At 39.9% G+C, this 25,112-nt stretch overlaps 3 protein-coding genes across 3 annotated transcripts in view; 2 read left to right on the plus strand and 1 right to left on the minus strand.

Moving 5' to 3' along the window:
* The window catches only part of LOC125001639, a 73,587-nt gene extending 54,442 nt beyond the window's left edge, over window positions 1–19,145 (plus strand). The window contains exons 6-15 of the mRNA XM_047577251.1: window positions 2,236–2,601; window positions 2,692–2,919; window positions 4,201–4,455; window positions 4,554–4,814; window positions 16,957–17,217; window positions 17,329–17,589; window positions 17,681–17,762; window positions 17,891–17,951; window positions 18,557–18,780; window positions 18,885–19,145. Of these exons, the coding sequence (XP_047433207.1) occupies window positions 2,236–2,601; window positions 2,692–2,919; window positions 4,201–4,455; window positions 4,554–4,814; window positions 16,957–17,217; window positions 17,329–17,589; window positions 17,681–17,762; window positions 17,891–17,951; window positions 18,557–18,780; window positions 18,885–18,963 (2,078 nt within the window). The 3' untranslated portion in view covers window positions 18,964–19,145. The remainder of the gene's footprint in view (window positions 1–2,235; window positions 2,602–2,691; window positions 2,920–4,200; window positions 4,456–4,553; window positions 4,815–16,956; window positions 17,218–17,328; window positions 17,590–17,680; window positions 17,763–17,890; window positions 17,952–18,556; window positions 18,781–18,884) is intronic.
* A 2,359-nt stretch (window positions 19,146–21,504) lies between these two features.
* Window positions 21,505–21,924, plus strand: LOC125002472 (histone H2B 1/2-like). The gene has a single exon (XM_047577299.1). It carries the CDS (start codon window positions 21,538–21,540, stop codon window positions 21,907–21,909), a length of 372 nt encoding a protein of 123 aa, XP_047433255.1. The 5' UTR covers window positions 21,505–21,537; the 3' UTR covers window positions 21,910–21,924.
* Window positions 21,925–22,289: 365 nt separating this feature from the next.
* Window positions 22,290–24,756, minus strand: LOC125002216 (histone H1-like). Its single transcript, XM_047577288.1, has one exon. The coding sequence runs from the start codon at window positions 23,294–23,296 to the stop codon at window positions 22,688–22,690; it is 609 nt and encodes a 202-aa protein (XP_047433244.1). The 5' UTR covers window positions 23,297–24,756; the 3' UTR covers window positions 22,290–22,687.
* Between the last annotated feature and the right edge of the window lie 356 nt (window positions 24,757–25,112).

Raw genomic sequence — 25,112 nt, forward strand, 5'->3', positions numbered from 1 at the left:
AAACAAAAAAAGAACAAATTAGAAAAAAATCAATAGTTTTATAGTTCAGTGGTTCTTTCTCATTCTGTAATGAGTCTGTTTTACTATCTGTGATCTCTGTGTTCCTGTTAAGAGAGTTTTTCATGTCACAGTTGTTGCACACGTCTCAGTGGTTCACATTGTCATGAGTTTCCATTCACACCACTCCACCCAAGCAGAGCAGACTGTTGTGTTCTTGTATCACATCCTTCTAGTTAAGTACATTTCCCCTTTGATGGTGATGTTTCTAAGATGCATTACCAGTAAAGTGTTTATTTTTCTGACTTTAATCAATGAATCTAAATCTAGTCTCTGATGTTCTCTGTGTTCCAGTGGTACTTGGTCAGACTGGTTATGGAGTGACTTACTCTTCTACTCAGATCTGTGCTGTAAAGGGATCAACAGTGGAAATGAAAAACTCCTTCACATACCCATATGAAGCTGGGTACCGTTATACAACTGTTAAGAAAACATTTTGGTTCACAGGGTCTGAAGTTAGAGGGTCTGAACCTGATGATCTGTCGACAGACTCAAAGTATTCTGGTCGTGTGACTCACAGATGCAATCAGAACAAGTGCACTCTGAGAATCTCAGACTTGAGAGAGAGCGATTCAGCGAAGTACAAGTTCAGATTCATAACAAACCAAGAAGGTGGACGTTTTACTGGTTCACCTGGAGTCACTCTGACTGTCTCAGGTAAGAATTTCTCCTCCACATATGTCAAATGTGAAACATGTCATTACTGTTACTGAACTATTGATGAATGTGTTTATTTAATGGGTGACAACAGTTAAAATTATATATCTCTGTTCACTTCAGTTCACTGTGTAGAGGTTAAAACATATTCAGGATCAAGCTGGGCAGAGGTGAAGTGTCAGAGCAGTAGTCGACCATCTGCTCGTTCCTACGTCTGGTACAAGAATGGAGTGAACATGAACAAAGACACTTATTCAATTCAACAATCCTTTGATTGGGGAGACAGTGTTTCCTGTGCTGTTAAAGGATTTGAGAAGTTTCCCTCTCCTCCACAGTGTGAGTTTACTTCAATCTTCCACTAACTCAGTGTCATCTCTGAACCAACCATCAGTGTCTATGTTTCAGAAAACCACACTTCCTCTTCTTCTTCTCTTCTTTGATCTCTACATTTATGGTCCAACACCACCACCACCTCCTCTGTAGTGTTGCAGAATAAATCTTCTTGTACTTGTGTTCTTTAAAACATTTCCTTCTTCTTCTTTCAGGTGTCCTTTATCAAACCTGTAACAAAGTGACTTACACTGACAGAAGCATCTGTGCCATCAAAGGTTCATCAGTGAACATTTCCTCCACATACAGTCATTATTATTATTCTGTTGAGTCAAAGTTCTGGTTCCGTCCTGATCGTAGTCGTCAGTGGATGAATCCCTCACAGCCTGAGGACCTGAGTAAAGACTCCCAGTATTCAGGTCGTGTTCAGGTCCTTGAACCAGAGACAGGAAGATCCACTCTGAGAATCACTAACCTGAGAGAGAGTGATTCATCTGAGTATCACTTCAAATTCAAGACACAACGGTTTGAATGGAGAAGTGTTTTACCTGGAACAACTCTGACTGTCACAGGTACTAATGAATATGAATTAACATTATTTATATATATATATATATATATAGATATATAGATATATATATATATAGATATATATATAGATATATATATATATTTGTGTGCTTCTGATTTACACTTTGAATGAAGATGAAATTGTGTTATTTTCAAAAAAGTGGATGTCCCTTTTTCACTTTTCTCAGTGTGTGGAATTACGATTGACAATTTAGTCATAAAAGTTATTTCACTTCCTTGTTCATTAATCCAGATATTCAGGACATCCAGGTCAAGAAAAGGGCCAATGGGAAAAAGCTGGACTGCATCGTCACTTTCACCAGTTGTCGTCCATTTGATCCTTCTTACGTCTGGTACAAAAATGGACTCCAGGAGATCAGAGAAACATCTAATAGTTATGCAGTTTCGTACGACTATGGAGACAGCTATTCATGTGCCTTAAAGGGATACGAGGAATTTCACTCTCCTTTAACATGTGAGTTTATTTTGGTAGAACATTAGTTTAGTAAAGATGTATTGTACTTTAACTGTGCATAGGTTTTAATATGTGTGATTATTGATGTCCTGTTGTTATCATTAAACCACACAGATTCACTTTCGTTTTTGTTTTTTCCATTCCAGGTTTTAATGGTGAAACCTGCTACAAAGTGACTTACACTGACAGAAGCATCTGTGCCATCAAAGGTTCATCAGTGGACATTTCCTCCACATACAGTCATTATGATTATTATTATGATGTTGTTGAGTCAAAGTTCTGGTTCAGTCGTGATCGTAGTCATCAGTGGATGAATCCCTCACAGCCTGAGGACCTGAGTAAAGACTCCCAGTATTCAGGTCGTGTTCAGGTCCTTGAACCAGAGACAGGAACATCTACTCTGAGAATCACTAACCTGACAGAGAGTGATTCATCTGAGTATCACTTCAAATTCGAGACACCATGGTTTGAATGGAGAAGTGTTTTACCTGGAACAACTCTGACTGTCACAGGTACTGATGAACTCTAACTGTGTAGGTGGATGTATCTGTGCATTGAGTGTTTAAACAGATGTGACATTACTGTTGTGTTGTCATGTGCAGCTCTGCAGGTGCAGGTGACCAGAATAATATCAGTCCATCAGTCTCAAACTGAGGCAGAGCTCAAGTGTCTCAGCAGCTGCAGTCCAGCTGGTCGTCTTTACGTCTGGTTCAAGAACCAACAGAAAATCAGGACACAGCAAACTTCTACTTTGACAGACAACTTTTCTCCTGGAGACACCATCTCCTGTGCTTTCAGTGGACATGAGGATTACCGCTCTCCTTCAGTCTGTGAGTTTACTTTGCTTTGAAGTTTTGGCTTGATTTATTGAAGTCATACAGAGTTGGTTAAAGGTTTATCTGAACTTCAGAATTTTCCACACGTCTCTTGAACTAAAACAAAAGGGAAAAATCTGTTTTTTTTTTCATACGTTACTATGCTTTAACATTATTGGTCTGGCCTGCTGCCACAGTTACCTTGAAGAGGTAATCTGATTACTGATTCCTCCTTTCAAACTTAACTTAGGTACTTCACTGATTACTTGATTAACTGAGTTAGTTACAAGTTACTTCTGTTAGAATTTGCCTTTCTTGATTCTTCAAAAGAACAACGACTGCTTCTTGATATCTAGAGTAATGACAGAGTGATGAGGGGGAGAAATAGTGGAGGGGGAGAGGGAGAGAAGAACCGCAACAACAAGCATGAAGACAACGGTGTCAAAGGAAAAAAAATCTTTTAACATTAAGAAACCTTGAACAGAACCAACTCATATGGAGAAACCCATCTGTCTAAACCAGTCAGGTAGAGACAGAACAGAGAGAGAAGAGAACAAACTTACATCTGTCATAGATACAAACATCTGACTAAAGCGTACATGTAGAATCTGATGGTGATACAAATACAAGACATAGCTGATGATGTTAGATGACAGACTTTCATCATGACAGCATTTATCTTGTTTTCCTTTAACCATTTGTGCTCTTGCAAACTTGTGATGGTAGAAATGCTGTTTTTTAAAGGTCAGTGTTTTGTTTCTTTCTCTGTGGATTATTTGTGGATTCTGAACTCTTTAGAGATGGTTTTGTAACCTTTTCCAGTCTGATGAGCAACATCTTTCTCTGAGCTCCTCACAAAGCTCCTTTGTCCGTTGTCATCGTATACTTCCACAAACATTGTTGGTGAGATCAGACTGAGACAAATCTCTGATTAATTAACTAAATGAGCAACTGAACAACATTAGAGTTTGTTACATTGTTTGGAAACACTTCTTGAACGGTTAACTTATTCGACTCGAGATTACTAATTCACATTGTGTAAATTTATTTTGTAGTAATATATTTTTAGTAGTATTTATTTTTCATTAGTTTGATTGTGCTCTATTGTCTACTATCAGACTGGGATTGTGTAAACTCGCTGATATTTTGAGTTATTTATTTTGAGTTACCATCTGAACTATATGGAGGATAACAAGATTAAAACATGATTAATCATCAGAGACCTGTTGGAAGTCTGTCCAATTTTTAACAAACTGATGATAAAATTAAAAACTAATTTTATTATGTTCTCTCCAGATACTCCAAAGCTTCCCTCTGTATCAATGAGTCCATCTGGTGAGATAGTGGAGGGTATTTCAGTGACTCTGACCTGTAGCAGTGATGCTAACCCAGCAGCTAACTACACCTGGTACAAGAACCAAACACTTGTCAGTAATGGACCACAGCTTGTCCTCAGCTCTATCCAGCCCTCTGTCTCTGGAGAGTATCAATGTACAGCTGAGAACGCGATGGGCAAGATGTCGTCCAGATACATTACAATTGATGTAAAATGTGAGTGAACATACAAATCCAGTCTGTTGCACTTTGTCTCCCATGACAAGGTTTTCTCTTTATTTTAGTTCTAACTTATGTTTCCTGGTCTCTTCCAGATCCTCCAAAGCTTCCCTCTGTGTCAGTGAGTCCATCTGGTGAGATAGTGGAGGGTAGTTTAGTGACTCTGACCTGTAGCAGTGATGCTAACCCAGCAGCTAACTACACCTGGTACAAGGAGAACCAAACACTGAGTCAAGGATCAGATGGTGTGCATGCTTTCATTTCTATCAGCTCTAACAACAGAGGAAACTACTACTGCAAGTCTGAGAATCAATACGGATATTCAAAGTCTTCATCTCTGTTCATAGATGTCCAGTGTGAGTATTAATTAATTAATCACTTTGTTGGAAACATTCCCAAATATTGTAAATCTTAGCCTGCTAACTTTCTAAACTATGGCTCCGTTCAGACTGATCTCCAGTGACCAGCTTAAAGTACACGTGTGAACTCACCACAACACTGAGGACACATCAGAGTAATTTGACCTGAGTCCACATTTAGTGTCACTACTCAGCAGTGGAGCTGTTCCATGAGCAGAATGTTCCTTCATTCAGGAAATAACACAACTCTGCTGTTATAGATGATGATAGCCTTAAGTGGTGTTTGTTCATTAGTAATTAGACCTGTTACCACACTAAACAATAAATCTGAACAATTAGATAATGAAATTATTTAATATGAGTGAGATTATGTCCTTTTTTTTTAAAAAAAAAAAAACAACAACTTTATGTTGATGTATAAGTTGATGTATTTCATCAGTAATCACAAATGTCTAATTCTGACACTTATTAGATGTTATTAGACTTCATCAGCTTTTTGCAGGTCAGCTACAGATTAATAAATAAATAATATTATCAGTGGACGGCACAGTGACTCGTGGTTAGCGCTCATCCCTCCCAGCGAGAAAGTCCAGGTTCGAGTCCAGCTCAGACCTTTCTGGGTGGAGTTTGCATGTTCTCTGTGTGGGTTTTCTCCCACATCCAAAGACATGTCTATGTGTTAGCCCTACGATAGGCTGGTGACCTGTCCACGTTGTACCCCACCTCTCGCCCGATGCCAGCTGGGATAGACTCCAGAAACCCCTGCGACCCTAGTGAGGATTAAGTGGTATGGAAGACGAGTGTGTGTTCCTTTGGTGAGAGAGAGACTTAACTACTTGTTCCAAAATATCAAAGTCATGACAAACAAACCAGTGTCTGTGTTTCTGATACAACAATAGAGATCCACTGAAACAAAAAGCTGTTATAAAATTATAATATTTGACCCAAATGATCAAATGACAGGAAAAAATAAACCCATCATTGATTATTATTATGAAATTGGATGTCAAGTGTTGACTGATGACACAGTACAAGTACTTTAAGCTGGACACTAGTGTTTGGATTATCCAGGATGGATGTTAATGAAAGGTCTGAATCTGCCTCAGATGGTTTTGTGCAACATATCCTGTTTATAGTTGTGTTGTTTCTCTGCCTCTGCTCCTTCAAGAACTGATCAGACTTCTGGACAGATATTGAAAACTTGTTTTAATTGTCCTCCAGATCCTCCAAGGATTCCTCATGTATCAGTGAATCCATCTGGTGAGATAGAGGATGGTAGTTCAGTGACTCTGACCTGTAGCAGTGATGCTAACCCATCAGCTAACTACACCTGGTACAAGGAGAATGAAGACTCACCAAAAGCTTCAGGACAGATCTTCAACATCACTGACTTCAGACCTGAACACAGAGGGAGTTATTACTGTGAAGCCCAGAACAGAAGAGGACGTCATAACTCCACCTTACATCTGATTGTTGTAGCAGGTAGGTTAGACTCATCCTGTAGTTCATTTATCTCTCCATCATCAATCTCTTGTAAAGGTCATTAATGAACTTGAAGCTGTGCACATTGTATGTCTGAAAAGTATATATAAGAGGCATTAGATTTATTAAAGGATCTCTGTGTTAGGAGAAACAGTTTTCATTTGATGAACGCAATTCCCTCTGTGGACACTTTTTGAAGTGTAGTTGTGTGTGAATAATTTGTTGTGCCTGATGTTGCATCTCTGTTTCCGCTTGTTGGTGCACAGCCCAGAGGGCCCTGGCCTGCAGTGTTGTAAAGTATTGAACAGCTACATGTGCACTACAGTTTGGGTAGTGGGGTCTGAAGTTCAGAGCCCCAGAGTACTTCTTATTCTCTGATTTAAAGCAGCGGGTGGGGACTGCACAGGTCTTGCTAGCTCCGCTAAAGTACGTAACGTAACATACCAGTAGCTAATTCACGTTACACTGCATGATGAATCGTGTTGACTACCTGGCTAGTGCGCGATTAAGGCATTTACCACTTGAGCAGTAGTTGGAGATAAAACGTTTGGGAGCACATCGACTGGAGGATTTAATAATTTCTCATGAAGGAAAAGACAAAATTTGGTCATTCAACCAGGAGTGGTTTAAGCAAAAAACTTGGTTAACTAGGAGCTTGTTAAAGGGTGCTTGGTGAGTCTAATTTAATTTTAATCTAATATATTACATATGACTTGCATATTAAATAAATTATGATGGGATTTGTGTGATGCATAACTGTGTGGGTGTGTGTGGGGGCACAACCTCACTATTCATCTGTCAGTGGAGCTGAAATGTCATGTTATTGTTTGATCTCGAGTATCTGACATCGCGCTATTGATATGATGACATGTCATCAGATTGGCACAGTGCTGTGGTGTTTAGCACTGATGCCTTCCAGAGAGAGGATTCGAGTCTCATCCGGGCCTTACTGGGTGTTTGCATGTTGAGTGGGTTTTCTCCAAGTGGTCTGGCTTCTGTGACTTTTGTCATCTGTATTTATGTATTGCATTATTTTCCTGCATGACCCCACCAGAATTTCCAAACAAAAATCGTAACTGCTGTCAGAAAGTTGGAACAATCTTCCATGTCTTTGTGGCATAAACAAAGGGAGAGAGTGTAGCAACAGGAGACAATACAATTCAATTCAATTTCAATTTCAATTTGAGAACACATAAGCGAGTGCCAAGTTGAACTAATCTAAAATTTTAGATGAGGATTTGGGCAACAATAAAACAAATACCTAAGGAAATACTGACCACCACAGTTTGGTTCTTACAACCAAATTCACCATGGTGATACTGGATTGGAGTGTTGGTGGAACCCATATTGTCAACTGTAGATAGATAGATGTAAACTTTATTTAGATGCTAAAGGATCAAACACTTTTGATCAGTAATTATTTTGCTGTGTTTCTATTTTAACGCAGGTTCAAGGAAATCAGCAGTAGCTGGGTCATTAACATTTTTTTTCCTGGTCATCATTATCCTGTCTGTCCTTCTACTGATTAGGTGAGCAGTTCATTTTCACTGGTTCATCAATAATGCATCTCAAATTCAGTTGTTTAGTGATTTCTTAGGATCCTTGTGTTTGTTCATTCTGCTTCTTTGCAGAAGAAAGAGATCCTGGAAACAAACGTCATGGTCCAGACAAAGATCAAACAACAAAGCAGAGGTAAGGACAAAGAGTTCCACTTTAGTCTGAAAACAAATGAGAACATTTGGAAACTTGTGTTCCTGCCCCCCACTCTTTTTTCATCCTGATTGGTTTTCATTTGATGAACCTAGAGCCATGTATTCACATCAGTCACTTATTCTCTGTCAGAAATGAGAGAGGGACATTAACAGGATAAATCAACAAGTTTTTTGTTTATAAAGGTTGGGTGGCTGAGGCAGATGTCCATCTTTAGTCGTTCAACTTTTATACTATGCTGTTATCTTGTGTGTTGCAGTTATTATCCATTTTCTAACTAGTTAAAATGCTCTTATTGATGAAATATTTGCCCTTCAGTCAAGTGTGGGTCCAAATGACAATGCTGCAGCTACAACACAGAGAATATCAGCAGAGCAGCAGGATGAAGTTTGCTACGCCACCGTAAGTTTCTCTAAGAACCAAGAAGATCCTCTCTACTCCAACATCACGCTAGCTCAATACAACAAACAGAAGAAGAAGACAGAAGAGGAGGGAGATGATGGAGTGTACACATCTATCCAGTTTCCTGCTTCAGGGTGAGTCTTTTACCTTTTTATTAAATTCCCTCAAAGTCTGCACTACATGTATGATGTGTAACTTGACTGGTGGATGGAGGTAACCATGTTAAATCTGTTCTTATTAAACTGTCTTATTGTTGTGGTTTTATTGCTGTAAGTATTTTAAACGTATGTTTACCCATTTCAGAATAAGATGTGAAGCTGAGGAGGATGTGTCTGTGCTGTACAGCACAGTGATGAACAAACGCAGAGAATGAACACAACACAAACCTGTGTCTCCATCTGAAGTTTCCATGAAGTTTTTCCAGTTGGTCAAAAAATGGACAATGTGCTACTATATTGTAGACGATCATTTCAGAAGTTCATTCCAACAACCATCATTGGTTTACTAGTTGTTGTCTTGCTTGTAACAACAGTCTGACACCAGTCTTAAATTATCGGTTCAGGTAAATACACTGTTGTGAAATCCTTAAACAAAGCTTCGAATCATCATAACAGTTAGCTCACAGATGGTAAGCTACATGGCATTTTACTTCCTTTTGGACCTTCTGGTAATAATTTGTTGAACTGGCTCAATTGCAAAGATTTTTGTGTTCAACTATGTTGATATATATATATATATATTTTTTTTTAATAAAGTGATTAATTTAATGAAGTGAATGTATGTCTCCGACAGCTAATTCAGGTCAATCTGAAGAGGCGTAAAACAAACAAACAAAAAATTACTCTGGAATTTTTTTCATTTATCTGAATGGCTTTAAACACCTACTCCACAACCAGTATCAGAAAGCTCTGCAGTACAAAGATTTACGGACTAACTTTAATAGCGACTCTTTCTGTTTTCGGTTTGAAATTACTAATGCCGCCTGCATCTTGAAAAGTTAGAGACAGACAGTTTGAGATGTTTCTGCTTTATATTAAACCACAGGTCCCTGAACGCCACAGAGAAGGAAGTTCATTTACTTTTAAAGTCTTCTGCTACAATCTATTGTAATGATCTGAAAAAAATGCAAAGTACCGTTCACTGACTTGAAAAATAAATAATCCTTGTACTGTTGTAGCTTCCAGAAAAGTGAGCCCCCCACCAAATCTAACTCTAAGTGTCTACAGTGGTGTGAAAAAATTTTGGTCCCTTCCTAATTTCTTATTCTTTTTGACATGTTTGTCAGACTTCAAGGTTTCAGATCATAAAACAAATTTAAATATTAGTCAAAGATAACGAGTAAACACAAAATGCAGTTTTTAAATTGAGGTTTTTATTCATAGAGTGAAAACAAAACCAAACCTTCATGGTCCTGTGTGAAAAAGTGATTTCCCCTCTAAAAACATAACTGGTTGGGTCTCCCTTAGTAGCAGCAACTGCAATCAAGTGTTTGCGATAACGTGGGTCTTTTACAGCGATGTGGAGGAATTTTGGCGCGCTCATCTTTGCAGAATTTTTGTAATTCAGCCACGTTTTAGGGTTTTTCCAGCATGCACCACATGTTTAGGGTCATGCCACAACACCTCAAAAGGATCCAGGTCAGGATATTGACTAGGCCACTCCAAAGTCTTCATTTTGTTTTTCTTCAGCCATTCAGAGGTCGACTTGCTGGTGTATTTTGGATGATTTTCCTGCTTGAGGTCACTAACAGATGACTGGACAATCTCCTTCAGGATTTTTTGTTAGACAGCAGAATTCATGGCTCCATTTATCAAAGTAAGTCTTCACAGCCTCAGACCTTCACACTACCACCGGCAGATTTTACTGTTGGTATGATGTTCTTTTTGTGAAACATGTTTACACCAGATGTAAAAATTAAACTTTTGTTTCGTCGGTCCACAGAGAATTTTTCCAAAAGTCTTGAGGGTTATTGAGATGTTTTCTGACTAAACAGAGATGAGCATTAATGTTTTACCCAGCAGGACTCACCAGGTACCCCATTTTTGCCTTGTCATTTTCTTATGGTGGAGTCATGAACTCTGACCTTAACTGAGTCAAGTGAGGCCTGCGGTTATTTGGATGTTGTTGTGGGTTTTTTTGTGACCTCTGTTGAGTCATCGCTGTGCTCTTGGGGTAATTTTGGTCGACCAGCCACTCCTGCTGCAATGTTTTTGGTACGTTGATGCTTATTTGTCATTTCATCTTGAGGATGTACAGATATTCAAATGTGAAGGCCTGGCGATGGTGTAAAGAGGAAGGAAGCCAGAACAGATTTTAACTGTTTATACAACAGTGACGGTCGCAGAGGTTACATGCTTTCCTTCCAGACCACATCCTTCTGTGCAGACGACTTGTTCTTCTACAAAGCAGTTACCTTCTGACTAACAGAAAGAAGAGCAGAGCAGCTATGAGATTATCAGCAGCTGTGACCGGATTTGTTGTTATCTTCAGCTCTGTCTCAGGTACTGAATATTTACATCTATATTTGAAGGTATTTAGTACATTTTTTCCCCTCCACCAGTCTTTTAGAACTGACAAACCTACTTGTCTTCAACAAACTGCTAATCCAGTTGACCTTGTATTTTGTTTTCATGTAACCAGCTGTGTACCAAAAACTATTTTCCGTTTACCCCGAGCTGAGAGAACATGTGTTGATCGACTGAAAGAAAAAACAAGAAGTGGTCCTTTTAGATATCTTAATATCTTAAGGCATAGAGAATTTTTTCCTGCTCACTGGAAACACGGGGTCACTTCTCACTTTCTTTTAACTCTATTTTCTGATACTGACATTTTATGCACTCTTCTAGTCCAAGAGTTTCACATCAGTATTTCGCATGTGGTTTCACGTGACAGAGAACGCAGACAGGAAACTAAACAAATACCGTTTTGTTTTTCCATGTTCCACACCCCTTTATGTTTCGCTTCTTAAAAGTACACTGAAAGAGGTGATTCTGTAGCACAAATGTGAACTGGTAAATGAAACAGACTTATGCTGAACTAATGAGACCCGACCCAGCATTTAAAGATGCAGAGTCCAAATTTAAATACATGGAAGAACTGATAACAGTCCGTTACAAACAACACGGTTAAATACACATCATATCACCTACAAGACCTGATTTTATTTTAGAAATTGAAGAATATGTTGTAAAGAAAGGAGCATAGAGAGTGGGAAGTCCTCCAGCAGTATAGCTAAGTTTAGTGTACTACTCATTGAGCTAAACACCACCCCACCTCAGCTAGCTTTAACCACAAGCTCAAGTGTAAGCTTAAAAATAAAGAGGGTGTCTGCACACCGAACCTTACCTAAGAGCCAGAGAGGAGACAAACTCTATAGGAACCACAACTACACCTTTACTCTCAGTAGTTTTTCATAATCAGTTTGAAACAGGATGTTCCTAATTTTGATAATATTATTGAAGTTAAACAAGGCAGTCCTGGTCATTTACTTTATGAAGTAAAAGAACATATTGTGGTCAAATATAACCCCTCACAAGCGCCTCACAGTCGCACCAGAGACCAAGATAAGTCCAGTTTTTAGATCCTTGGATGATTTCCCCCCTTTTATTGATTTTATTCATTGAGTCATGGTTAGTGCATAGTAATTTCTCAAGTGGCTGTTGTGTAAAGACACCTGTGTCTGGATGGTCCAGTAGGCTATTCCTGGCTACAGTTACACCATGAAAACAAAAAAGTTGTTCTGCTTGGACAAGGTTATTGAAAGGTTTATTTAAATCCACCACAGCAAACTGGGAGGAACATGGCATATGTTTAAATCTGTCCTCACAAACTAAGTCGAGAAGGACATTGGTTAGGGAGGCCACCAAGATACCTTTGGCTGCTCTGAAAGAGTAAGAGACTAATGAATAGACTTTTATTTTTATTTTCCAGAGGATAATTGATAACCAGATGCAAGAGCACCCCTGTTAGTAGGTGGTCTTTAATGCTGGTGGATTTGTGTGAGTTAAGTGGAGGGTAGGGTAAGCAAAACATGTTGTCTGAAGTATCTCAAATCTGTTTGGGGACCACAGTCTCCGTCTGATTCTGTAAATCTGTTTGTTTTTGTGTGTTCCAGTGGTACTTGGTCAGACTGGTTATGGAGTGACTTACAAATCTACTCAGATCTGTGCTGTAAAAGGATCAACAGTGGAAATAAGCTGCAGCTACACGTACCCATCCAGAATAAATGAGAAAGTCACTGTGGTTGAAAAAGCTGTATGGTTTACTACAATGGAAGGTGGTGAACCTGTGGATCTGATGACAGACGCAGAGCTTTTGGGTCGTGTTCAGTATCACTGTGATGACAACAAGTGCACTCTGAGAATCTCAGACTTGAGAGAGAGAGACTCAGCTAAGTACAAGTTCAGATTCACAACAAACCAACCAGGAGGGAAATATACTGGTTCACCTGGAGTCACTCTGACTGTCACATGTAAGAATTTCTCCTCCACATATGTCAAATGTGAAACATGTCATTACAGTTACTGAACTATTGATGAATGTGTTTATTTAATGGGTGACAACAGTTAAAATGATATTTCTCTGTTCACTTCAGTTCTCCGTGTAGAGGCCAAGAAAACATATCCAACATGGTATCCTGACAGGGCAGAGGTGAAGTGTCAGAGCAGGTGTCGTCTATCTGCTCATTCCTACGTCTGGTACAAGAATGGAGTGAACATGAACAAAGACACTTATTCAATTCAACAATCCTTTGAATATGGAGACAGTGTTTCCTGTGCAGTTAAAGGATCTGAGAAGTTTCCCTCTCCTCCACAATGTGAGTTTACCTTAATCTTCCACTATGTCATCTCCAGGTTTGGGCACATTATTGGTACTTTTAAAAAGTAATTAGTTATATTTACTAGTTACTTCTCCCAAAAAGTAACAGAGTTAGTAACTGAATTACTCCACTATAAAAGTAACTATTTACCAGGGAAAGTAGCTATTGCATTACTCTCTTCTTCTTCTTCTTCTTCTTTTTTTTTTTTTTTTTTAAATATGTTTAAACTTAATTTATTAATTCGGAATTTTTTAGTTGGTTTCACAAGCCAGTGGCATAGAGTAGAATTGCATAGACACGTTCTTACACAGAACTTTTAATATTTATTAACAATCGTGTTACAACACATTTCACTTGTTTGATTGAAAAAACAAACAAAAACCTCTGCCCTTCAGAAATCAGTCTAGTTTTTGAGCTGAAGCTTCTACAATTATAGAGTCTGTCAGGCTGTTCAGTCAGAGTTTAACAGGCAGATATATCAGGGTCAGAGAGAAAAACTGGCCCAATCAGTGTCGGTTGTTTCGCTCCTCCTTCCTCTCCTCAAAAAAAAAAAAAAAAAAAAAAAAACAGCTTTGCGGCTCCCGTGGCTGAGAACCAAGTCGGATGATAACAGACAGTTTTAGTTTGGAACGCGCCCCATTCAATTGTCAATAAAGGAAACGGCGTTACAACGATGGAAATAGTAATTAGTTAGATTACCCCATTACTGAACAAGGTAACGGCGTTAGTAACGCTGTTTGTTTTAATGCCGTTTTCCCCATCATTGGTCATCTCTGAACCAACCATCAGTGTCTCTGTTTCAGAAAACAACACTTCCTCTTCCTCTTCTCTTCTTTGATCTCTGCAGGACATTTATGGTCCAACACCACCACCACCTCCTCTGTAGTGTTGCAGAATAAATCCTCTTGTAGTTGTGTTCTTTAAAACATTTTCTTCTTCTTCTTCTTTCAGGTGTCCTTCATCAAAACTGTAACAAAGTGACTTACACTAACAGAAGCATCTGTGCCATCAAAGGTTCATCAGTGGACATTTCCTCCACATACAGTCATTATTATTCTGTTGAGTCAAAGTTCTGGTTCCGTCCTGATCGTAGTCGTCAGTGGATGAATCCCTCACAGCCTGAGGACCTGAGTAAAGACTCCCAGTATTCAGGTCGTGTTAAGGTTCTTGAACCATGGAGAGGAAGATCCACTCTGAGAATCACTAACCTGAGAGAGAGTGATTCATCTGAGTATCACTTCAAATTCAAGACACCATGGTTTGAATGGAGAAGTGTTTTACTTGGAACAACTCTGAATGTCACAGGTACTGATGAACTCTAACTGTTTATCCTCTGCAACAATAAGATGATTTTGGGGATCTAAATGATTGACATCACAGCTGTCTTATCATATGTGCAGTTATGAATGGTTGTACCCTGCCTCTGGCCTCTCATGTGATGGACAATATTTTGATTGGCAGTTATGGATAATGCATGTTTTAGTAACAGGAGCAAAAAAGTCTGGAATTCATCTTGTCTTGAGCAGGTCTACTGCAGTAAATAAAACATGGCATTTGTCTTCACAGATAGTTAGACAGCAATATTTATTTCATGCAATCCAAAGGGAGCCCTGTGGAATTCAGTGACTAATGTATATAATAATTTACAGAATCCTTATCGATATGTGCAAATGTGAATCAGTCTGATAAGTATTATTTACACTAACAGCAAGAGTCCAAGAATATGGAAACAAGTCATTTTAGGAATGGTAGGAAAATATGGCACGTTTCAACAGAAAATAATTATCTTTCATATAAGTTTCAAGTTTCAGATGGCAGTCGCGTATCCTCTGACCAGGTGAGATGTGTGGTTGGAAATTAATTTCCTGTGTTTCTGTGTTCGCAGTACCACATGTACAGGTGAAAGTGTTCTCGTCTCCCAGTGGTCTGAAGCTGATTTGCCACAGCAGCTGTTTTAATCCTAGTCATCCTCAGTTTGTCTGGTTCAAGAATGGAAAGGAAACTTGGGGAACAACGTTTTCCTACACAGGATACATCAGTCTGACTGACAGCTATTCATGTGCATATAAAGGCTACCGCTCTCATTCAGTGTGTGAGTTTACTCCACAGTACTGTGTCACTGTAAATCTTTTTTTCTGATGTAATGACTAATTACAACAACTTTTAAAAGGACTGATATTTCAATGACATATAATTGTATCTGCTGTGTCTTTAAAGAGACAACCGTTTGGTTGAAAGTTATCTATGAGATGATATTAGTATTCACTGGTTTGTTGCTTACGTTTAGTTTCTGCTGCCACAAGGTGAGTTCCAGGTGATGTCCTGGAAGTGCTGCTACAATGTGTAATTAATATTTATTCTCACTTTGAATTGAGATAAAAGATGACACAGTGCACTAAAAGTGACATATGTTGTGGGCAATCCGATCACAACTGTGCAGCGTTGTGTACCTGTGTTTACACCTTGCATTAGATTACTCCATACTCCACATGCAGACAGCACTGCAGATCTGATCTCAGTGTATAACAGCTGCTATCTTTAATGAATTGCTGCAGTCGTATTGACTTCAATGTACACTCATGTATTTTTCCATCCCCCAGATGCTCCGAGGTGTCCCTCTGTGACAGTGAGTCCATCTGGTGACATAGTGGAGAACAGTTCAGTGACTCTGACCTGTAGCTTTGATGCTAACCCAGCAGCTAAATACACCTGGTACAAGAAGAACCAAATGCTCAGTGAAGGAACACAGTTTGTCTTCAGGTCCATCCAGTCTTCTGACTCTGGAGAGTATTACTGCACAGCTCAGAACGAGCTGGGGATGAACACATCCAGACATGTCATTAATGTGAAATGTGAGCATAACAAAAGATCTGAATTGTAATTTGTGTTTTATTTTGTAAACTGTTGCCTCCTTGTGATTCTGTTCATTTTACTTCCTGTCCTTGTGATTCCTGAATGTTTTCACCTAAGTCTCGTTATTATCTCGTGTCTTTACTGTACGTTTCTTCTCTGTGCTTGTGGACTTGTGAAATTCCATCAGTTGCTGCCTGTTCCAGTTCAAAGTACCACGTGGCCAAGTGCAGCCCAACTGACAAGATGTATATTTGCTCCTCTTGAATTATCGAGGATTTGTCTGTATCAGACTTATCATGCCTGAACTACCAACTACTAAGTCCAAAGTTTGGTTATTTAGGATAAACACTCTCCTGTTTCACCTGTTTACTGACGGGTTTTAGCCTTTGTTCTTGGGTACTCTGAAGTACAGACTGTGGAGGATGAGAAGATGTTACCTTCAGGTGTGTTCTCAATAAAGGGGACAGTGCAAGTACACATCTGTGTGATTGAATTGAATTGAATTGGATCGGTACTTGGCCAGCGATTGATGATGCTTCTCAAAAACAGACAAGAACAAGTTTACCACATGATAAATGCAGTGAATCTCTAAGGTCCAGATGTTTTTCTTGTTATGACCAGAATCTTTAACCCTTTACCTTTGTGTGACTTTTAGTCCAAATTGAATTGGAGTCTTTGGATCCTTTATAACTTCTTGCTCCTTGTAACATATGTTTAACTGGTTACCCTCTTCTTTTATTGTGGCTAATAGTTGGGGAACCTGTTTAAGTATAGCTGCCCTTTTGTATCCTTATTACACATCCCCCCTATTTTCCTTTGTGCTTCTAAAATACAACAAAGCTTCAGATTCTGCTATATTTTCTACTTCCCCAGATCCTCCAAAGCTTCCCCATGTATCAGTGAGTCCCTCAGGTGAGATAGTGGAGGGCAGTTCAGTGACTCTGACCTGTAACAGTGATGCTAACCCAGCAGCGACATATACTTGGTACAAGGAGAACCAAACGCTGATTCTCGGACCAGAAGGTATTTATCGTTTTCCCTCCGTCAGCTCTGAGGACAGAGGAATATACTACTGCAAGTCTGAGAACCAATATGGATGGACCAACCCTACACCTCTGTTCCTAGATGTTAAATGTAAGGAGCTTGGATTTAGACATTAAATAATATTTGTGGAGATGGATAAATGGTCAGCTACCTCTTAGATATTGCATATAAAATTGCTTTCATATATGTATTCTCCTCCAGATCCTCCAAAGCTTCCCTCTGTGTCAGTGAGTCCATCTGGTGAGATAGTGGAGGGTAGTTCAGGGACTCTGACCTGTAGCAGTGATGCTAACCCAGCAGCTAACTACACCTGGTACAAGGAGAATGAAGACTCACCAAAAGCTTCAGGACAGATCCTCAACATCACTGACATCGGACCTGAACACAGAGGGAGTTATTACTGTGAAGCCCACAACAGAATAGGACGTCGTAACTCCACCTTACATCTGGTTGTTGTAGCAAGTGAGAAACAATGCTGGTCTGTTCCGTATATATCACTCACTGAGTGTATGTAAAAGGTACGACTTTTAAGTATTTCCTTTTGATCTACCAGGTGCATGGAAAACAGGAGCTATAGCAACAGTCACTGCTGCTCTCTTGGTGGTCCCAGTCCTCGGTGTCTTCCTGTGGAAAAGGTGACCAATTGATATCATATCATATCATATCATATCATATCATATCATATCATATCATATCATATCATATCATATCATATCATATCATCATGTTTATTCTTTAAATGTTTCTTTATTCTCATGTCCAGAAGAAATGAGTGCTACAAACTGCAGTGTAAAAGTGGAGAAAGACCTGTCAATACATCGCAGGTGAGAATGTTTAGGAAATAATGGATTTCCCTAGAAAACTATTTCTAAGTGGTTTGGGTTTGGTGCTGTGCCAAGTTCAATATTATTTGAATAGCACCATTGTTAGTGTGAATATTCACACAACAACATATCTCTGAAGCGGCTCAGACACCCAGGTCATGATATTTTGCAGAAAAACAACTACCAAAGGGAGTTAAATTGGATTACAACACACATTCTCTGTGGATTTGTTTCAATAAGAAGCTTCTGCAATGTCAGAATATTTATTTCCATCCATTCATTTTTCTATAAGATCTTGTATTGATGATGTTAGAGTCTGACCACTGATCAAAGCCTTCTCCAGCACATCCCAAAGATTCTGAATGGGGTTCAGGTCTGGACTCTGTCATGGCCAAACCATGTGTGAAAATCATGTCCCGTACTCCCTGAACCACAAGGTTAGGGTTAACCGTAAAATCCACTGATGGAATAACCTGGTCATTCAGTATATTCAGTTATCAGCTGACCTCATTCTTTGGGAATAATGTTGCTGAACCTAGACCTGAGCTACTGCAGCCCCCTACAGGCTTGTAGAGTTATACTCAACTTCTGTTTCGCCTTTTCAGACAGATATGGGTCCAGTGTACGACACTCCGTCCTCTGCAGCAGAAATACAACCAACAGAGCAGCAGGATGATGTTCACTACAGCACCATCAATTTCTCTCAGGGCCAGATAGATGTTCTGTACTCCAACATCAGGCAAGATCAGCCGAGGAGGCAAACTGAGGAGGAGGATGAGGACACTGAATACACTGCTGTCAAATGTGTTGGTTCTGGTATTCCTCCAGGGTGAGAAGAAGCAGCCACTATTTTATTTTTATTTTTTGGCTTGGTATATGATCATTAAGCAATAAATGTTTGTTTAGAAACTGACTGATATGTTCTTTTCACAGACCAAGACGTCAAGAGAACGCGGAGGATTCGTTTGCACTGTACAGCATAGTTAACAAAAACTACACAAACACAACATGAGTCTGGCTGGGTTTTATATTTATGAATGCATCCTATTTTTAAAGTCACACTAAAGAAATTAACATTCACATACCACACATGGACAAGACTACAGAGTTACAAATACAGTTAAGGTTTTATTAAAATGGTATTATTTTTTAAATTGCATTTCCTCCCTCTGTCCACAATGATATTACATTGAAAAATAAAATCATTAAACCTCTTTTATGTATCTGGTTTGCCATCAATTCAGAAGCCATAGTGAGTCAAATACTTGGTTCATTCACAAAAAAAGAGACAGAGTTTCTAATTTTCAATTTTCATTTCTTCCTCTCCATGCCTCTCGCCTGATGTTAGCCGGGATAGGCTCCAGCAATGCCTGCGACTCTTGTGAGGATAATCAGTAGTAGAAGATGAGATGATATGAGATTTCTTCCTCTCTGAAACCTGCTTTGTATGAGTGTGAACCATCCTTACTTATACTTTCTCTGATTTATACACTAGCCTATCTGTGACCATCCTTTCCACAACTTTACTGCACTTCATCTTTAGAAAAATTCAACCCATCTGTGTCTTCTTCTTTCAACTCCATCGCAACTTTGTAATTCTCTAATGTTTCATTCCTTTTGTTTACAATGCCCTCTTCTCATATGTTGTCACTTTTGCCTTTTCGGCATCACATTTAAATTGAATTAGGGACGTGGCCACTTTAAGAGCGTTGCCATGGTTCCTGAAGACGTTTAGTCCCGCCTCCTACTGTCTTCTTTCACGTCCTCAGTTAGACTGTAAAACCGACTGTGAGCGTAGCAGAGACATTATTGGACAGAAACCATCTGAACAGTAAAAATGAGCGGAAGGGGAAAAGGCGGCAAAGGTCTCGGTAAAGGAGGCGCCAAGCGTCACCGTAAAGTTCTCCGTGATAACATCCAGGGAATCACTAAGCCCGCTATACGCCGTCTGGCTCGCCGTGGTGGAGTCAAGCGTATCTCCGGTCTGATCTACGAGGAGACCCGCGGCGTGTTGAAGGTTTTCCTGGAGAACGTCATCCGCGATGCCGTCACCTACACCGAGCACGCTAAGAGGAAGACCGTCACCGCCATGGATGTGGTCTATGCTCTCAAGAGGCAGGGACGTACTCTCTATGGCTTCGGAGGTTAAACTTCCAACTCCTTCATCCAACAAACAACACAAAGGTCCTTTTAAGGGCCACACATCTCTATATAAAGACATGCATTCCTTATAGATGTCTCATTTTAAGAAATTAATTAAGGCAACCTAATTAATACAAGTCGGACTTGATCAAACCAATGGATAACTCAAGGAGTATATTAATTATATTTTGTATAGTGCTTGAGTTTCATCTCAAAAGTCCTCTTATTATCCTCAAATATTGCCAATACATTTTACCCTTAAAGTCACTCTGCCCCAGGGACATTTGCCTCCAGAAAATTTACATTTTGGAATAGGAGATGGTCCTTCGGAGGCTGAATCTTGTGTGTTGTGAAGATATACATTTTTCAAGTTATAACTTAAAATTAAAATAAAAAGTAGAACACCAATTCCCACGACATAAAAATGACCTCACCTATAGAGCTGTCTCCCCAACCCGCTGATGGCGGCTGGGCATGGACTCTCTTAAAACTGGTCTAAGAAACCTTTTCATTCAAAAAGACTGATGACAATCGTCTGAGTATTTTATATAACTGTAATGTGTAGAAAAATACATCATAAAAATCGTATTCTAATGATAAGTAAATGTAATATTTGTTAAATAAAATGGTAAAAATTAGCCCATAATGGAAAATTATGGTCTCTCTGCTCTCCTCAACAACAAGGTAGAGAAAAGTGTATCCCACCACACACACAGTCAGCCATGATGAACACATATGGTCATTATTGGAGCTCTTCACATAACCATCATTTGAAAATATTGTACTTGAGGTGATAACTTTCGAAGGGAGGCGTGTGTGTGTGTTGGAAACACCTGCATGTGATCAACTCGTAAGCCTATACTGGCTTCCTCATTTTTGCAGGGTTTCACAAGTCAAGCTGTTTTCCACATGCCCACAACACGAGAATTATCAAAGCTGTAGTGGGAATAGTGGTTTTCCCCTCCCTCCTGTTATGCATCAACTCAAAAGTATTAACTCTGCACCTGCAAGCGTGGGAATGTTAGGTCACACACACAGACAGACAATCTTTACACAGCCAAAACAGCTGGTGGTCAAATTGACCCCAAAGGAACACCAATGTGTGCAATATGTGTTCAGCATATTGAAAAAATATAATCAGAATAATTGTATGCTTATCCAGTTGTCCCTATCAAACTAGGAAAAGTCATGAAATATGAAGTTAAAAAAAAAAAAATAAATAAAAAAAATTGAACAATAGACATTGAGTGGGGTCAAATTGACCCCAAGAATAATTGGAGGATTAAAAAGCGGCAAAGGCGGTTACACTGCGCATGCTCAGTCTCACTGTGAAACTAACCAATCAATTTTGAGCAACAGCACAGATATATTTGCATGAAGCCGATATAAAATGGCTGCTCTACTCGTCACAGTTTATCCGTTTAAGAAACTTAAACGTTGAATTATGCCTGATCCAGTGAAAGCGCCCAAGAAGGGCTCAAAGAAAGCCGTTTCTAAGAGCGTGTCTAAGACCGGCAAGAAGAAGAGAAAGACCAGGAAGGAGAGCTATGCCATCTACGTGTACAAGGTGTTGAAGCAGGTCCACCCTGACACCGGTATCTCCTCCAAAGCCATGGGCATCATGAACTCGTTCGTCAGCGACATCTTTGAGCGGATCGCCGGTGAGTCCTCTCGTCTTGCTCACTACAACAAGCGCTCCACCATAACCTCCAGGGAGATCCAGACCGCCGTCCGCCTTCTGCTGCCCGGTGAGCTGGCCAAGCACGCCGTGTCTGAGGGAACCAAGGCAGTCACCAAGTACACCAGCTCCAAGTAAACTAGCAGCTGTTTACTGGAAACACGAAACGGTCCTTTTCAGGACCACGCACCTACACCAAAGAGCAGTGCTCCTTAAATACAAACTTTGTCAACTTGTATGGTATGAAAACATAAGTAAATAAAAGTTGAGTCTGAGTAGATCTGTTTGCTATGGGGAAGCCATTACTCCACCTGATGTCTGTGGCAACTTGTGGCTAGGGGGGCACTGTACCCAACTCAACAGCACTACCTACAGGTGACACGGCGTTTATTCCTTGATTCTCATGACATAAAAGCAAACTTTTTTTTTCTTATAAGCAAATATTACTCAATCCTAGTGGTGAACTTCAGTTATATGGAAATAAGACCCATAATTTCATACATACCAATTATTCTGGCCTATTTGTAAACAATTATTTTATTGGTAACTTCTTTCATAAAATAAATCATGTACCATGCACTTTCCTAAATGCATAAAGTAGCAAATCCCTAACAAATTTAGTTCTAAATGTTATTTAACATAATTATAAACTGCGTCTCTTACATTCTCTGCCAGTTATAATCCTATAACCAACTGAAAGTTTTTTCTTTTAGTTTTAGCAGTTACTTTTGACATTAAAATAGTATCTTTACAGGATACAATGAATTGCATTAAGGTCGATTAGAAACAAAGTTGATTCTACATTTTCCTTTAAATAAATATAGAAGTGATTTTGTTGATGTGAGGAATGATTTCTTAGGGGATGGTGTGGGTGGCTCTGAAAAGAGCCTTTGAGGAGTCGTGATGTTTCAGGAGCTCACTTCTTCTTGGGTGCTGCCTTCTTGACTTTAGGCTTGGCTACCTTCTTAGCGGGGGCTTTCTTGGCTGCAGGGGCCTTCTTGACCACCTTCTTGGGGCTCTTGGCAGCCTTCTTAGGACTCTTTGTGGCCTTCTTGGGGCTCTTGGCTGCTTTCTTTACCGCTGCTGGTTTCTTGACTTTCTTGGGAGATTTCTTAGCAGCTGCTGCGGGCTTCTTGACTTTCTTAGGAGACTTTTTAGCGGCCGCTGCGGGCTTCTTGGCTTTAGTGGCAACTTTCTTGACGGGTTTCTTGACCTTGCTTTCAGCCTTCTTGTTGATCTTGAAGGATCCGGAGGCCCCGGTTCCCTTGATCTGAACCAGAGTCCCCTTGGTCACCAGGCTCTTGATGGCGGTCTTGACGCGGGCCTTGTTCTTGTCCACGTCGTAGCCGCCGGCAGCCAGAGCCTTCTTGAGGGCGGCTGCAGAGACGCCGCTCCGCTCCTTGGAAGCGGCCACAGATTTAACGATCAGCTCGCTGACGGTGGGACCGGCTTTCTTCGGTTTGGACGCCTTCTTCTTGGCGGCTTTGGCCGGAGTGAGAGCCGGAGCTGGAGCTACTTCTGCCATTTTCCTTCCTGTCGTTTGTCGCTAGTCAACCAGAGTCAGACTGCAGTGATGAAAAACTCGGAGCAGGAGGCGGCACTTAAACACACCATGAGAACCGTAGAGACTCAGCCCAGCCCGACTCTCCTGTGTACAGGCTGAATGTCGCTGCTTGTGTTTTCTCTGGACACATTCAAGAAAAATAAACGTTTGTTGGAGCAGAGAAACAGGCTGAAACTGAATGGGCACATAGCGGACTGTTGTCTCTTCGTGTCCAGCTCATGCTGAGCTCTGGTGGTGTTTTTATTTTGTTCATGGAGCCTCCAAACCGCACCGACTCACCGCGGAGCTCGGCACAGGTCGTCGACTTTTCCCACTCTTTTCTCTCTTAAAAATATTTAACATTCATCAAAGCTTTATCCAGAGTCATTTTCAAGTTGCGATACATATTTGCTCAGAGATTCAGAGCTGAAACAACCGTGTGTTGGCCATGAGTTTAGAATAAAGTGAAGATGTTGTGTCTGCAGCAAACACAGTGGTGGAGGTTGATGGAGCAGACTGACTTCGATATAAAGCTGTTCTCTGCCAGCGTTTCTTTTCCAGACCTTTATTCTTATTTGTTGTTGGATTATTTTTCTATAGCTTCACATTCTGCTGTGAATCCAATAAAAATTGTGTAATAAATCCACAGAATCACACGAACGAGTTGACCTTATTTCTCTCTCCAAGTCGACATAAACAATACTCCCCTTACCAAAGAGGACAATGCCTTCTACAAAGCTGAAATTCTCTGCAACAAACCCCACCGAAATATCCACATATAAAGAATAATCTACAGCACGGTAATAATTTTATTCACAGCATTGAACTGAACTAAAACAGGTTTTCTTTGTTAATCTTCGTTCTGTAGTTGGTGTCTTTTTCTTTCCTTTTCTCTGAAGTTTATCATTTTCAGTGCTATCCTTTGCACACGATTGTGTTGTTGTAGATAGTGGACTATCTCACAGGGACACCCCAATATGTCCAGTTAGGGGACTATCGTTAGGAGCATTGCAGGAGCAAGACAATTTTGTTGATTTAATGCCAAGAAATCTGGAAAAGCAGAGCTAAAATTGTTATAGAAAAGATGATGATCAACAGCGACATGGTCTTCAGGAGCGTCTCAGGGGGAGACAAGACAATAGACGCTAAGACAAACAGCCCTCTGCCCTGGGATCTTTTAAATAAATAAGGCAAATATTCTCACTGACATAATGTTGTTAATATTGTTTGTTAGTCACTGTATTTTAACTCATTTACTTTTCTTGTGCACTTGGCTATGACTGTATGGAAAACATCTATGTTTATATTTTCATAAGTGGGGTGTTTATATGTATATATTTATGCAGGTGTTTAAATATGTATTTTGTCGAGGGCTCTTTTGACATTGTGTAATGTTAAATGTGGTGTAATCATGTTATTGGATCTCAATAAAGTTGTTAGTTCTGGAGGACCACAGGGGACAGTGCTCTTCTCTATTCTACCCCGTAGACCTAGGACTTCAACAAGAACACAGAGACATGTCATATGCAGACGTTCTGAAATGACACTGCAATTGTTGGGTGTAACAGGGATGGACAGAGAGAACGGAGTACAACGATCTGATGAACAACTTCAAAACACACACACACACACACACACCTTCTGATCAATTGAGCTAAAAACAAAGAGATGGTAGTGAATTTCTGGAAGTCCAGGCCCCACCCGCAGCCTTTAACAGATCGAGGTCTAAACTGACAAAATTCATGGCGAGTGAAATAATGGGTACATTGACGAAGGTAAACCACTCACTGTAATCAAG

The sequence above is a fragment of the Mugil cephalus genome, chromosome 2 (assembly GCF_022458985.1).
Source record: "Mugil cephalus isolate CIBA_MC_2020 chromosome 2, CIBA_Mcephalus_1.1, whole genome shotgun sequence".
Classification (NCBI taxonomy): domain Eukaryota; kingdom Metazoa; phylum Chordata; class Actinopteri; order Mugiliformes; family Mugilidae; genus Mugil; species Mugil cephalus.